Source organism: Rattus norvegicus, chromosome 2 (genome assembly GCF_036323735.1).
Source record: "Rattus norvegicus strain BN/NHsdMcwi chromosome 2, GRCr8, whole genome shotgun sequence".
Taxonomy (NCBI): Eukaryota; Metazoa; Chordata; class Mammalia; order Rodentia; family Muridae; genus Rattus; species Rattus norvegicus.
In genome coordinates, this window is record NC_086020.1 from 198536668 (window position 1) to 198552487 (window position 15820).

At 47.6% G+C, this 15820-nt stretch overlaps 1 protein-coding gene across 1 annotated transcript; it reads right to left on the minus strand.

Annotated features, from left to right (window-relative positions):
- Positions 1 to 540: 540 nt before the first annotated feature.
- On the minus strand, positions 541 to 15272 carry Sypl2 (synaptophysin-like 2). The gene is made up of 6 exons (NM_001108563.1): positions 15037 to 15272; positions 14796 to 14870; positions 7728 to 7852; positions 6328 to 6529; positions 5338 to 5529; positions 541 to 3113 (listed from the first exon to the last, which is right to left on the minus strand). Exons 1-6 carry the CDS (start codon positions 15088 to 15090, stop codon positions 2967 to 2969), a joined length of 795 nt encoding a protein of 264 aa, NP_001102033.1. The 5' UTR covers positions 15091 to 15272; the 3' UTR covers positions 541 to 2966.
- Between the last annotated feature and the right edge of the window lie 548 nt (positions 15273 to 15820).

The following is a 15820-nucleotide window of genomic DNA, read 5'->3' on the forward strand; positions in this document are numbered from 1 at the left end:
AACTACATAAAGAATAATATTTGAGGGTCGAAGTTCTAAACCTAAGACACACCCAGAGGTGGTCCCTAAGAGGCCCAGGAACCTGATTCGACTGAATGTAAAATTGTGCCCAAGTACATTTTTCCAGGGAATATAAGTGTAACACATGACTGTCTGAGGAGATGGGGGTGCAAGTTTGTGCAGCATGAACCCTATGGTGAGGAGAGGGGAGCATATGGCCCTCGACTCCTCCGCTGGGTCACAGATGGTAGGAGAGTAAAAGGAGGCAGCATTGTGGAAGCCACTATCTTTTGCCTTTTGAGTTTGATCCAAATTTGCTAATGAGTCTCGGATTCTTTGGACTAATTGGGTGCCACCAAAAGAGTCGATGTCACTAGACTGGGGCTTGCCAGGAACAATTGCTCACCCAGCAGACTATTGCCCGGGGCACAGAGTTGCAAGGAGAAGAGTACATCTTGGTAGAAATGCTGAAATTTGTCCAAGAACATAGAGCAAGGGAAAGGAGAGGGAAAAAAAAATCCCCAGAAGTCCTGTGGTCTTGGCTTCTTCTTGACAACTGTTCGCAGCACTGTTTATTCAAACGTGTAATAACAAGCACCACAAAACAACATGCAACATTCTCCCCATGCCCTCAATCTGCAATCCCAGAAGTAGGAGACCCACCATCAGGATGTTGATGGGAACTCATGTCTAAGAAAGGTCCTAGATGGTCATCTCCACATGGTCAGAGTCTACCAGGGCAAAGGGCAAGTTCCCCGCTTGTTGGCCTCCTGCGATAGCTAGAGAAACCAGACACCTTCTCCTAGTCCAGGCCTGACTAGACAAAGTACTGGTGCCAGCCCTGGTTGGAGAGGACATGAGTCTTATGAGGACAGAGCTGCCCTTGGCACGCAGGCTGCCCAGCCCCCTGGAGGTAATGAGGTGAACTGGTCTTTCCTCTGAGGGCAGCCATGGAGAGAAAGGCCATAGCCTAAATTAAGGCTCTTTTGGCCATAGCCAGACTCTTGCTGAAGAAAAGCCTTCTCAACCCTAGAGAGAGCTCTGGAGTAAGAGTGCTCACTGGGAGTGGACAGCTCCCTTTCTAAAGTAGTTGATGGGCCAGTTGCTACCTTAGGCCCTAAATGAGAACACTGTATCCATCACAGTTCAAATAAATTATAAATATGGACGCAGAATCCAAACACAGTTCGAGTAGAAGCTGCTCCCAGATCCCCACAGGGACTTGCTTGAAGAAAAATGGTCACCCCTTTGTTCTTTGTATATCTAAAGTTGTAGGCAAAACTCTCCCCCTTGTCCTTAAGTAACCATGAGGACAACTTAGGATAGAGAGTTTCAGATTTAGGAACATTCTCATCCTCATCAAATTTTCCCCTTCTCAAATCTTTTCTCTAAAATCTGAAACAGAAAACAAAAATTCCAAATTCTTTTACTGAAGGGCTTGGGAGCATCTGTAATGTCTGTAAATATCATACTTCTCTGTTGGGTGGGGAAATTGTAACCCAAAGAAGAAATGAATGGCCCAGAGTTAAGGATTCTGAGCCCTGGGCACCCAAGTAATACATCTTGATGTGGGTAGCATTGAGAGAGGCAAGGGGGCTGGAGAGGGTTGATCGTGTCTTAAGGACAGGTTGGCACAAGGTACATTCATCTTTGGGATTTAGGTGGGCCCGTTGCCACTATATTGGGAAATGGCTGGTTTCTTCCTTCTTCACTTTCCCTGAGCAACCCTGCCAGGGTAGATCAAGGGGTTTTGATCTAGGTAGGAGGCGGATGGCATTTACCCAGTTGGTACCCTAAGGCCTTGGGGACAAAAAGGGGATGAAGGGGGTATCAGGAAGAGGAGACACACCAAAGACAAATATGGAACTGGGTCCCGAAGTGAAGAAGCACCAATAGCATCGGGCTGCCCAGGACTGGGGAAGGGATGGGGCCTGGCTACCGTGTGGAGGTGAGAGATGAGGAGAGAGAACCCTCTTTGTTAAGATGGGAAGGACAGGTTTGAAAGAACTAGAAAAGGAGCTGGCTTGAGAAAATGAACAGACAGTAAGGGACAACTGGGCCCGTGTATTCATGTCCTGGGATTCCTGGGCACATCAGCCTTATGGTGGTCCTTCAGGCCCTCCCAAAGCCCACAGGAATGAAAGGAAGGCCTGGGCAGGCTTTTGAAAAGATCTTAAATGCCTCATCTCCAAAAGGTTGGGGAAGGGAGAAGGGCCCACAGGTGTGGTGGGGATGGGAAAATGAAGGGGAAATGTTCCAAGCCATTCCATCTTGTTTCCGAAGTGTGAGACAAAACCAAGGCTGAGAAGGAGAAGGGTGTAAGGGGTTTCATGAATAAGTGGAGTGTAGGGCACTACTGAAAGTGTTCCAGCTGAGGGAGAGGGAGGGCTGAGGGGACAGAAAACGTATTCTGCCAGCAACTTTCCTGACTTTCTTCCTTGGTGCTGCAATAGGCAACTCTATCCTCTCCCACTGGGTCCGGGTCTCACGTGGACCCCTAGAGGGACCTTCGGTAAGGTAATGGGTCTCCCTGCTTCACACGTGGTGAGAGCTATGGACAGAGGCCAGAGAGGAGATTGGGGAGCACAGTGAGCTCTGGGAGGGCTAGAGATAGGATACAGATTAGATGACAGCTACCGAGGGATGTCACAAAGTCACTGGTGGGCCCTCCACACGGGAATCAGGGCAAGGTTGCCAGCTGACTTGCCCGAGCAAGATGCCCAACTCCAGGCAGCGGACAAGAAGCACGGAGATCCTGCCATTGGCTGCCCCAGCAGGATGAGGGATAGCCAGTGGGGGTCTGCCCAGGTTACCAACAGCTGATGCCTACCCATCCATTCTCTCAAATCTCAAAGTCCAGAGTGATGGGGTAAGGGAGGAGGAGGAGGAAGAAGGTCCTGTAGAAGCTGGAGGAGATGAGAAGGTGCTGTCCATGTCCAGTTGGGGAGTAGGCAGATGAGGGCTGCTTACTGCTTCTCCACCGCTCCCTGTTCTGCTGCACTCTCCTGGCTGGGGCCCTGGCCCTGGTCCTGGCCTTGTCCGTGCCATGGGGTCTCTTTGAACACAAACCAACAGTTTCCAGCCCACAGGAAGAAGTTGATAAAGCCAAAGAGCTACAAAAGAAATCAGGAGAGTCTGTGAGAACAGTCACGGGAGAGCTACATAAAAGTGGGGCGGGGAGGAAAAGCACGGAGAATTTGGTATAGAGACAGGACTCAAGGCTATTAAAAGATTCTTCTAGTGAAAGTGTCTAAACTCTGTCCAGAGTACTCACTCACAGTGTAGCTTGGTTACTATTCAAATCTGGCCCCGGGAATGCTAAGTAAATCAAGGAACACAAGCTTGCTTGCCTTCTTGAGATGAATGTGTCTGGAGCTGTCCAAGGTACTCCCCTAGGGCTAAAAACTAAGCAAAGGCTTTATTCAAACATCTATTGTTTTTGTTATTATTCTTTTATTTTCTCTGTGCACCTAGCCTGTTCTAGGACCCATAACCCTCTTGCCTCTGTCGGACAAGCTGTTGGTATTACAGATGTATGCCACATCAGCTCTATTAAAATATTTATTTAAAATATTTTGAAACACATAAGGGTGTTGTGGCACATGCCTTTAATCCCAGTAGAGACAGAGGCAGGTGGATCTCTGTGAGTGTGAGTCCAGCCTGGTTTATACAGAGAGTTCCAGGACAGCCAGGGCTATGTAGAGAGACCTTGTCTCAAAACACAAAACAACGATAATAAATATTAATAGTCAGGGAGAAAGATACTGATGCTTGCAGTTCACTTTTTTTTCTTTTTTCTTTTTTTCGGAGCTGGGGACTGAACCCAGGGCCTTGCGCTTCCTAGGCAAGTGCTCTACCACTGAGCCAAATCCCCAACCGCCTGCAGTCCACTTTTTAAAGCGTTTAAAAGTGGACTGAACTAGCCATGTTGGTTTACACCTTTAACTCTAGTACTTATGAGACAGAGGTAGGCAGATCCCCGCGAACTGGAAGCCAGCCTGTTCTGTATAGTGAGTTCCAAGCTAGCCAGGGCTGTATAGTAAGATTTTGTCTCAAAATAACAACAATGACAATAATGGGATCAATAAACTAGGTTTGGTGAGTTGTACCTGTGTAATCGTAGCACTTAGGAAATTAAGGAAGGAAGACTGAACTTGAGGCCAGTCTGGGTCTCACAACACAAATAAAATGAAAAGCTGAGCGTAGTGGTGCAAATCAGTAAACCCAGTACACAGAGGGCTGAGGCAAAAGAACTGTGAGTTCAAAGGCAGCTTGGGTAATATACACAGACTGTCTCTCAAAAATCAAATAAAAATAGATTAAAAAATAGATAAAAGTATAGATAATGAAAGACAGATAAACGCATATAAAGCAGATGGAAAGTGACTATGTAGGCCTTCCCTGTAAATTCTTTTCAACTTTTCTGGATGATATATATATGAATTTTTTCATTTTTTCTTTTATTGGATTTTTAATTTACATTTTAAATGTTATTACCTTCCCAGTTTCCCTCCAGAAACCCACTATCCCATGAAAATTTTTATAATTAAAAATTGGAGGGGCTGGAGAGATGCCTCAGCTGTTAAGAGCACTGACTGCTCTTCCAGAGGTCCTGAGTTCAATTCCCAGCAACCACATGGTGAACCACCTGTAATGAAGTCTGATGCCCTCTTCTGGTGTGTTTGAAGACAACTACCACACACACACACACACACACACACACACACACACACACACACACGCGGAAGAAAAAAACCATGTGCAGGGTTTATAAGGCTCCTTGGTGCACTAGCCATTAGGCATTTCAACTGTGGGCCATGGGAAGGTCTGGGACATTTTCTGAGGAGTTCTGAGATGAGTGAGATGATGGGACATTTGGGAAGTGTAATGCTATGGGTGTTTATTAGCTTACAGAGGTGTAGCTCAAAACTACAACGGAATGGCTAAGACTTGGATTGCCTCCCAGCCGAGCCCACCACTGCCTGCCAAAACCATTTCAGTAGAGAAGGCTAAACGGCGAGGGACGGCGTCTCCCTCATCCTAGTCCACTCACAGCCATAAACCCCTTCTGTACATGCTCCCATGGAACACACGGTCGGACAAACAAGAGAGGGCAACCACCGGGGCAGCTAAGCGTGGAAGGACGGTGAAGGAGTGACTCAGATCCGTCTCATCCATATCCTCTCAGGTCACCGTCAGATGCAGGGGTTACTAGTGTAGGTGCAGAGCATCTCGTCTCTGGGGACACCTTCCCTATTCCTCTCAGCACTGGTTAGCTAGCTGGGCAGCTGGGCTAGTGCACCATTCCCAGACCCCTCCAATGATCACAAGTCTCACCACAGAGATGTTAGCCAGCCCCATAGAGGGCGTGGCCCCAGCACTGCACACTGCCTCCTCTCCATGGCACACAGACATGGCTGCAGTCAGGCTGGATGGCCGTGTGGCCCCTTTGACATCAGTCAAGCCCTTGCCCCAGGCAGCGGCAGCAACCAGCCAAAAGAAGGTGAAAGAGACGGTCACACAGAAATCCTAAGGGGGCAGAGGGAAGAAGACATTCAGAAGAGCCCGGTGAGCATCAATTACTTTTCCTTCCTCCAATCACACAAGAATCCTGAGGTCCCAAGTAAGATGTCTCTTCCCATCCTACCTGAGGACTTTGTTCAGTGCTACCAAAGGAATGCTGCCACCCAGACGACCTTGTTCCTTCCAGTAGGATTAAGGTCAGGCAACGAGCTGTCATGGCATCTATCTGCTTGGAACCCTCCCTCCTTGCGACCCAAGTTTCCTAAACTCCCCACTCTTTCCTCTCAACTCCCCTTCAATCATAATTGCTCAGACTGTAAGTAATGAAAAGGACACATTCAGAAGAGAATTGAGATCTCTAAAGCACACGTCCCATCTTGAATGCCTGGAATACAGAGGAAGTAAATGAAACAATACCAATACTATATGGCTCTCTCGGAGAGTAACTACATGTCAGGTGCTGCACATGCATACACATTCTATCCTCCTACAACACTGACACAATCATTACTTCATTTAAAGCACAGAGAGCTGAGCAACTTGTCTAATGTCACACAGCTACTGAGAGCAAGTGCTGGGATTTGAACCCATTAGGTCAGCTCTAGAGTCTGACCTAATATAAAGACACTGTCTTGCTTTCTCTGACTGCAAACAAACCACTGAGAGGTTGTTCTATTCCACATGTAGGAATCAAGGACTCAGAGGAGCCGTTACTTTTGACCTTCCCTCCATCTCTGACTCCAGCTTTCTAACAAATGTCTCTTCCATTTATTGGTCCCGTCCCTCTGGGCCATGCTCACTCACCACCAATGGGAAGCGTTTGTTCTCCGTGTAGACTTTGTGGAAGCGCAGGTAGATGACCAGGGCAGCCATTGTATAGAAGAAGGAAAAGATGCCAAGGGTCACAAAGAACTCGGCGGGGGCAGAGAAGTCTCCCATGAGGTTCATGGTTTTGGATGTGGATTCCTCATCACAGAGAGGCATCTCATACTGGACCTGGTACAACCTAGAGGTGGTAAGGGAAGTCATGCTGAGCTAGGGCTAGCCTCTCCCACTCTGCCCAAGAAGGGTTCCTGTGCTGGGCCTCACCCTGGGGAAGGAGTCATGTAGGTAGGAACTCCTGAGGAAATCTTGCAGTCAAGAGAAGCGATACCTCAAGATTCTGCTCATTTTTTTTCTGGGACTACTGGGGATTGAACTTGTGGTCTCACACATGCTGGGTAAGTACTTTAACAGCTGAGCTACAGTCCTAGTCCAAGATTCCATGCAAACCCCATGTCCCTCTTTGCACCTACTCCATACCCATCTGTCTAGCTAGAGTCTCTAAGTATCTCCACGGACCTTTAAGTCATAACATATATGCCATCCAACTATTTCTGGTCCCTAAGCCACTAGACAATCAGATTCAGTGAACACACAGACCCATATTAAGCAGCGGCCAAATTAAGGTTTAAGTTACCCATTCGTAGACTTGATTTAGGCCTCCCTGATTTGGCCACATTGGACAACATAAAGTGAAAAAACTGTAGCTTGTTGTGTAAAGAGATAATTAATCCAAGTTAGACAGTGAAGCGGTTTCGGACACTCTGAAAAGACGTGTTCTGTCTCCATCCTTTCCTGAACAGTCATTTCTCCTCCCCCACTAGACTTCCAAACATTCAGGGATTAGTATTCTCTTCTACTTCCTGGTCAGAAAGAACCTCCCTCTTCTTTTCCTGGCCAAGGTGTACCTCCTTGCGTTTGGGTGACATCCTTGAGCATCCCACATCTCTTGTTTAATAACTAAACTCTAATAAGCTTCCTTCCTTCAAGGCACAGAGGAATATGCAGAGAGTCAGAGAGAGCTGCCCAACTGGCCCAGACCCCAATGGCTGGATTCCTTATCACCCCTCCACCCCCCCCCCCATTCCCCAACCCCTGCCCTGTTTAAGCTGTGGTGAGCTGCCATTGTTTGAGTTTGGACTGGACCACTATAACAATAATATATCCATGTGTCACTCTGGTCAGAGTGTCTGAAAATGGCTAAAGGACAGAATGATCCAGGTCTTGTTCTATTTCTATCTAGAACAGCACACAATAAATGGTCTTTAGATTGTATGTCCTCTGAGCAGAAACAAATGAGAAGTTGATAGGAGCAGAGGAGGGAGAAAGCCCTGCTAACGTAGTGAAAGAAGGGCACTGGGTTCGAACCAATCCTTACTCACCTGAAGGGATAGCCGAACAAAACAATGATGGAGCTCACGTCCTTGGGGTCGTTGTTGCAGCGAACCAAGGCTCCCGTCTCCCCGCTGTAAGAGCCGCAGGACCCGAAGGCGAAAATAGCAAAGAGCTGAGAGAAAGTGAAGCCCCTTTGAGAATCTGAAGGTCTCTCAAAGAATCACCCTTTTACCACGGGGTGCAGGTGCTCAGTGGACACAGAGTAACAATTCCTTTTATTGAGTTCCTCCCGGTAGGGACCCTCGCTGCAGTTCTTCTCTCAACTGCAGACCTGTGTTCTCTGAACAAAGCGTTGGACAAAGTAGCCAAGTGAAGAAGGTAGACTCTGAGTGCTTCCTCAGAGGGGGGAAAAAGAGTTTCCAGATCTCTCTATTGGGCACAAATGACCTCTCTCTCTTTTTTTTAAAGATTTATTTATTTTATTTATGTAAGTACACTGTTGCTGTGTGGTCTTCAGACACACCAGAAGAGGGCATCAGATCCCATTGCAGATGGTTGTGAGCCACCAGGTAGTTGCTGGGAATTGAATTTAGGAGTTCTGGAAGAATAGTCAGTGTTCTTAATCGCCGAGCCACCTCTCCAGCCCACAAATGACCGCTTAAGATAATGGCTATAATTCTGGCTTTGGAAACGTCTGTTTCAAAGCTAGATTTATTCTTTTTCTCCAAACAAGAGATCAGAAACACACACACACTCACTTTTTTTTCAAGACAGGGTTTCTCTGGGTAGTCTAGTCTGGCCTCGAACTCAGAGATTTGCCTGCCTCTGACTCCCGAGTGCTGGCATTAAACACATGTGCCACCACATCTGACCAACAGATTTCCCTTTCATCAAGTCAGATCAGCTGTGCTTGGAACATTGTTCATTTAATTTCATTTTCATTCCTCCTCGAACAGTCATAGACTCTTGCCCTTACCTTATTGCTAACTTGGAATATTTTCCTAACGCAACGGAGGTATGGAGCCAGGGAAGCTTCTACCAAGCCATCTCATGGTGCTGCCAGCCTGACTTTTCTTCCCTTCTAGCAACAGTGCTGACTGGGTGAATGTCCACAGGCCTGGCTCAAACCCAGAGACAAGTCCCCTCCACTTGCCTTTCTCATTGCTGCCTGCTCCTCTTCATAACCTGTTGCTGCTGTCACTTCCCAGTGGTAGGAAGCAGGGGCGTGTCAGACCACTTAGATTGCTTTCCTGTCCATCTTTCATCACAACTTCTGGCGTGAGTGATCTGAAAAGTCCCCAACCTATGATTCTTACGTTTCTTTCCTGGAGACCACACATTAATTAGAACAGAAAGTAAAAGCTGCATTCTCCTGCCCTACCATGATGTCCATCCAGACCGCTTCCTTCTTCCTCCTTCTCCTTCTTCTCCTCCTTCTCCTCCTCCTCCTCCTCCTTCATCTTTGTCTTCTTCGAATTATTTATTTCATGTATGTGAGTACACTGTAGCTGTCTTCAGACACACCAGAAGAGGGCATCGGATCCCATTACAGATGAACGGCTGTGAGCCACCATGTGGTTGCTGGGATTTGAACTCAGGGCCTTTGAAAAGCAGTCAGCGCTTTTCTCTGCAGAGCCACCTCTCCAGCCCCGCAGCCCGTTTTCTAAGCACTTACCATTAGCATGATACAAGTATTCTTACAAAATGGTGAATACGCTCTGTTAATGGTTTGTTTCTATCTGTTTCTCTGTGACTCAGTCAGTGTTTTGGACATTAAGTGAGAAGACAGTAATCTCTACTCCAGACTTACATCCAGTCAAGAGCAGCATTGTACATTATTTTCCTACTGCAGATTGGAGTAAAAAGAGCTCTAGATTAGGAATCAAGAAACCTGGGTCCTAGACTTGGCCCTGTAACTTATTTGCTAGGTGGCTTTGGCTCTCTGAGTCCCAGTTTCTTTATTTTTAAAATGAAGGACTTGGGGATAACTTGGAGGCTGCTTCCAGCTCTGGAATTCTTCTACCCTCTGAAGTTAGTGCTATCGGCAGAGCATGCTCTTGGCTGGGTTTAGCAACAGCTGTGCTCTGCCCCTGGGTGGTATCCAGTGCTACTGCCCTGCCTAGCATGGCCTGGCCCAGCAGAAGTCCGTGCTAGAGCCATTGACTGCTCTCTAAAGGTCATGTGTGCCCCTGTTTTCAGTAGACTTGTTCCAAACAAATGATAATTATCTATATAGGTAAAGGCACCAAGGAAAGGAGACAATCTAACTTGCCTGCAATGGCTACACAGCCTCCACCTCTGAACTAAGCTTTGAAAGCTGCAGTAGAGGACAGTTGGTTCACCTTCCTGAAAGAGCCAGAGAGAAGTCACTAGAAGCCTCTGTATCATCACCATTAACATACTCAAAGCTGGCCTTTGAGGCAGAGCAGTGACCCTTCACTATCTCTTCCTCGCAGAGACTGTCTCTTCTTCATTTGCTCTGTGGGTCTCTGATTGCCCCTAGAAGTCTTTGTCCCCTTTGGCTTCTGGGACCTAGAACAGGACACAGTGAGGGTGTCCCACTCTCGGAAGGGACAGTTGGGCTGGTGTGTTTTTATTCACTGGCTATTGGTTGGTGAGTATAAAGGAACAGGAAAAGATTCCTAACTCAGGGCAGTATGGAACCTCTTCTTCCTGGGACACTGTGGAACATCTGCCAAAAGGTGGCATTTCTCAAGTATGTACCTGTAGCAGGCACTTTAACATGAGGGACAGTGTTTGGTGGGGGATGTGTGTGGGTGTGTGTGTGGGGATTGTGCGTGTGCGTGGACACACATGTGCATGTGCATGTGTATGAGACGGGGGAGGGGCTGTCCTCTTGGAGTTTATGCCTTAGAACTATACTGATCAACATGTATGTATATACTGTCCAACCACCTATGGTTATTTATGTTACTTCAAATAAAATGAGACATAAGCTAAGATTTAGCTGCTCCGTCATACCAGCCACATAGCAAGCACTGGATAGTCACACAGAGCAAACCACTGCTCTACTGGCCAGCACAGACTGCAGAACTTTTCCATCACCTATTAAAATTCTAAGTCTCATTCCACTTCTGGAAACAGAAGAAGCCCTCTTTCTTCTGACTATGTAACGTTCTCCAAATCATATTTAGCTAGTGTGAGAGCTGGACTTCAAGTTTACATCTTCTGAGTTTCTGTTCTGAGCTTCATTCATTCATTCATTCATTCATTCGAAACTAAGCATCTACCTTGTACCCTGATGCTATTGATACGGAGGTTGAGTAAGACCCTGTGGTCCCCCTAAGACTGAAGAGAAGGTCTCTTCTGTACAGTGCATGCCACAAGGGGAGAGGCAGGTGTTCTGCCCCAGGTGCAGGAGCAGAGATACCTGTCCAGCCCATTCATGGCTTCAAACCCTCTCCTTTTCTGTACCAGATTTGCTTCTGCCATAAACACATAGGGGACTAATCTGCAGGAACAAGAAGAAAAGAACTCGAAATCCCTCTCACAGGCACAAGGCTATGAGCTATCCCATTGGCCATAAAGAACAAACGCTGCATACAAATATCAAGAGCAAGGGCATTTCCAGAGTGCAGATGCTGGGAATGATCATACTCTGCCCACCTCTGCCTTTTCTGCCTCCTGCCTTTGCATCTCTTTGAATAACCTTCCCAGTTTAAGGTTGGGGCTCCACTTTGCTGACAACTGGTTTACCGTATACACTGGTGTCAACCCAAAGGACACTAATCACCAGGGAGTTCGAGGCACAAGAACACAGGATCTTTCCCCCAGTCCTGCCTCACTATCTATTGGTGCTGTGAACTCTGACAGCATCCATTCAAACTCTCCAGCAGGAAAAAAATGTGTCAAACAAATCAAAACGAATCCCACCAATGAAATAACTCCCTTGTATTATAGCTCTCCGAATGCCCTCCCACAACGGTCGTCAGCCAACATCAGGAGGGCTTACTTGGATAAAGTTAATATAATCTATTATTTGTAAGAAATTGGAATCCCATATAACTGAGTCACCTGGATTCTTTTGCACCTTGCATTCAAACTGAAGGGTTGTTGGTGACATTAGAGTAACCTCACCAAAAGGCAAGTCTTGCGGGACAGTCTACATAAGGAAAAATATTAGAGAAGGTTTGGGAATAGGAAAGAAGGGAGCACACATTTATGAAATCTTCTCACTGTGACCTTCAGGAATGGTCTATGTTCTGTAGACATTACTATCCATAATCCTTCCAGTAAACCTACAGGACATAGCGTAGCATCAGATGAGGAAAATGAAGCCCATAAAGATTTCAACCCTTACCCGAGCTTTGAGGGATGAAAAGCAGAGATTGAATTTAAGTAAAAGTCCATCTAATCTTAGACTTCGTTTCTATTAATGCTAGCTTTTGGGACCAATGGGATGGCTCAGTGGGTAAAGACACTTGCCATGTATCTCTGATGAATTGGAGTTCCACCTCCAAAATCTAAGTAAGAGTGAAAAAGAAAAAACCAACTTCTTTGACCTCCATATATGGCAAGCAAATCTCTATGAGCTGGATGACAGCCTAGCCCTGTGAATTCCAGGACAACCAGGGCTACATAGAAAGACCCTGTCTTAAAAGAAAATTATAATAGATGGATGGATGGATGGACGGACAGGTAGAGTGAGTGAGTGAGTGAGCTATCTGGCTGGCCTGATATAGACAATGTAAAATTCTTGAATAGGAACTTAGGTTAGATTCATTTTGGAATCTTTTGATTAGTTTGGCTGATTTGGTAAACCAGGCTGAGATCCGCCTGCCTTTGCCTCCCGATGGCTGGGAAGTTCTGACTACAGCACTTTCTTCTCACAGGGGTTCCAGTTTAACCCTTGCCTTTGGACGGTAATGATATAAGTTTTCAGTTACCGTTAGAGTAACTACAAGCTCTATGCTTTCTGTTCTTCCTGTGGTGAGGACTGCTTTTCACGCTGGCTCCTATGTGCTTTTCTGTTCATCTGCAAAGACTCAAGCAAGTCAAACTCACACCCTGTGTTTAGGCTACCCGAGATAGCACTGAAAGCAAACCAAGGCTCCTCGTGATGCTACTTTGTGAAGCAGTGGTTCTCAACCCGCCTAACGCTGTGACCCCTTAATACAGTTCCTCATGTTGTGGTGACTCCCCAACCATAAAACTGTTTTTGTTGCTACTTCATAACTGTAATTTTATTACTGTTATGAATTATGATTTAATATCTGTGTTTCCTGATGGTCTTAGGTGAACCCTGTGAAAGGCTCATTTAACTCCAAAGGGGTCTCAACCCACAGGTGGAGAGCCACTGTGTGAATAAAGACCACTTCCAAGTCTATCCTCCAAAGACCTGATTTAGCAGTATAAGAGCAAGATAGTTCCTGTTTTGTACAACTCCTTCCCTAAAGTTGGAGACCACAGAAGTCAGAAAGGTCTTAATTCTTAGGGTATCTTTGGAAGAAGACTGAACCATTGAGCTAGGAGTCTGTGTGCAGGAATTTTGTAGGAAGTAGTGGTGAGAACGGGCAGGATTAAGGAAGGAATCTTTCTAGAATCTTCCCAGGGAAGATAAAGTCATGGTCTTTCCTATTGTTTCCCATCCCTTGACAATTTGTCACTTTCCATTAGATCTACTCCTCTGTCTTACAGAGCACTTGTTCCTCAGGACTGCTCACAGTGCCTCCTTACTTCAAAGTGCCAGTTACTTTGAAACCTTACCTTTCCTATTCGGTCCCCTCTGGTACTCAAGTCAGAACAAGGAAGGTCAAGAAGTGAAAGAGTTCAATCAACACTGGCCCCACTCTTGAGGCAGCAGAGGACATGGAAAGTCCCAGAGTTTATTTACTCTTGGGACTTGCAGGCTGGCCCGCAGCCCATGAGGGTCTCAGATACCAAGAGACAATCCCAAATGCACTCCAGATCTGATGATTTCCATCCAAACCACAATTACTTAGGATTTGGTGACATCGTGCTAAGTCCTATCTCCTGTGAATTCAAAGTCCTCTTGGGTATTCATGGTAAATTGGTCCCTAGCGGAATCCAGTGCTGAGGGCACATTAATAACTTCGTACAGAGTTTGGTATATGGCTGGTCTAACAAAACCTTTTCTGCAAGAATACACAAAATGTTCCCCAAGTTTTTATGATTTGAAAAACTAACTGTATCTGTCTATGTTCCTAATTTATGGAGAACTTGGGTGCTGGTCTAAGAAAGAGGGCTTACCAATGTCTCCAAGTACCAGTGAAACCATACAGTGTTCCCACTAGACTAAAGAAGGGGAAACTGAGGACCTGGGCAGGTCACAGGGTAAATTCAATGTTGAGCTATACTCTAGTATGCTGACAGGTTTGATCCATGTTTGACTAATGCTGGAAACCAGTGTCAAGAGAAGTGGCTTGCCCAAGGTCACAGAGCTGAGAAAGGTAAATCTAGGCTTGCAACCTACCCTTTCACCTTCCCAGTTTTGTGTTCTTTATGCTAGCTGCCACATTTTTCTTCTGTCTTAATTGTTTTTTATTTAATCATTGGGTTGGGAAACTGTTCATTCATTCATTCATTCATCCACTTCTTTACTTGGTTACAGTTTCCCAAATGACTCCACTGACTTCAGCTGGAAGTCTGTCCCCTGAGTCCACCCCCAGGATTATCCAGGTCCTAGAGGGTTCCGGGCAGGATGGTTTCTGTAACCCTCTTCCTTCTCTGGTGCCCTTCGTAGTAGCTTTGTTCTCACTGCAAAGTGGACCTTACCCTCCTTGTCCTCCTCTCCCCTCCCGCCACTGAAGAGTGGTATGTGCAGGATCAGAGTTCTGGAAAGGTTACACCCAGGTCCTCTCGTCCGAGTGAAATGTGAGCGCCCTGGGCAAAGGCGCCTTGCACATAGAAGGTCCGAATCCGGGACTCCGCATGCCTGGCTCCTCTCCCTCCTTCCACCGAGCGCTGGAGCAGCAGCCCTGGTCCTCCCCTCCCCCGCCCACCTGTCGCTATCCCCCACCCTTCCGCGGTGGCTGGGCCTGCTGCATCTCCCTAGCCTCCTCCGGGGCCACATTGCTTCTGGTCCGCGTCACAATCCAGGCTCCCGAAATAGCCCGGGGTTAGGGCCGACTCACCCACTGGAGAACTTTGATGAAGCCCAGCGGCTCCTCCAGGCGCTGCCAGCGCAGCCCCAGGAGCAGGCGGTCCACCTGCAGAGACAAAGCCAGCTGACGGTCAAGGCGGAGGGCCCGGAGGGAAAACATGGGTGCCCCTCTACTCACGTTGGGGGGCGGGGAAGGCGGAATCGGACACACGCGGGACAATTAGGTGGACAGGGGCTAGCGAGATTCCACGGGTTAGGCACTCCAGGCGTACCTGCTGGCGCGGAGACTTGTCCGAGGTGCGGCCGGGGCTCTCCGTCGAGGACATGCTGGCGCGTCGGGGCGCAGTGCGGGGGTTCGACTCCCTGGCCGGGAGGCTGCGGGGCGCGCGGGGGCGCTGGGGGCGGCGGGCTCGCGGCCGTGGGCAGGCCGGGCTCCAGGCTGGCGGGCTGGGTCGTGGGGGCGCTGCTGCTCGCGCTCTCGGAGGCTCTGTCCGCCGCGCTGCCCCGCCGGCTGCAGAAAACCCCCGAGTCCGATTCAAACTCCTGTCAAACTCGCTGGCAGACTTGGCAGTCGAGTCACGTGGCGTGCGATCGCGAACCTGCTCCCGCCCCTTGCTCTCTCCTTTTTCCGCGGGTAGAGCGCCTTAAAGGGACCCATGGAGCCTGCTAGCCGTCGGGCTGCCAGAAGGCTCCGGGTTTTTCCCAGAAGCTTCCAGGATGAGTCCCCACTGAAATAGCTCAGGGCTCCAACACCACGGCCAAGGTCCCAGGAACCTACACGGGATGCGTGGGCTCTAGTGCAGCTTTCCCGGTTTTCCTAGGTTCTGGGGAAGGGTTTTTCTTCTTTTACATACCGTAATGACTAGAGCACACAATTTTCCTAAGGCACCCTTAGTGCTTCTGCTGCTGTAATAACGGTGCTCCACCAGTCAGAACAGACAAAGAACTGAACTATATAGCCTTTTACTCAGCATCTGAACGGGTTTTACTTTTTAACAACAAACGGCATTTGGATGTTAATGAATTTTAAAGTTATCAAACTTTAAAAAGTAAGAA

Coding starts and splice junctions, on each gene's coding strand:
- Sypl2 (NM_001108563.1), bottom strand. CDS start 15,090: ATGTCCTCGACGGAGAGCCCCGGCCGCACCTCGGACAAGTCTCCGCGC. Junction 7,853..14,795: donor TCATCAAAGTTCTCCAGTGG/GTGAGTCGGCCC, acceptor ACTTTCTCTCAG/CTCTTTGCTATTTTCGCCTT. Junction 6,530..7,727: donor TTGTTCGGCTATCCCTTCAG/GTGAGTAAGGAT, acceptor TACCACCTCTAG/GTTGTACCAGGTCCAGTATG.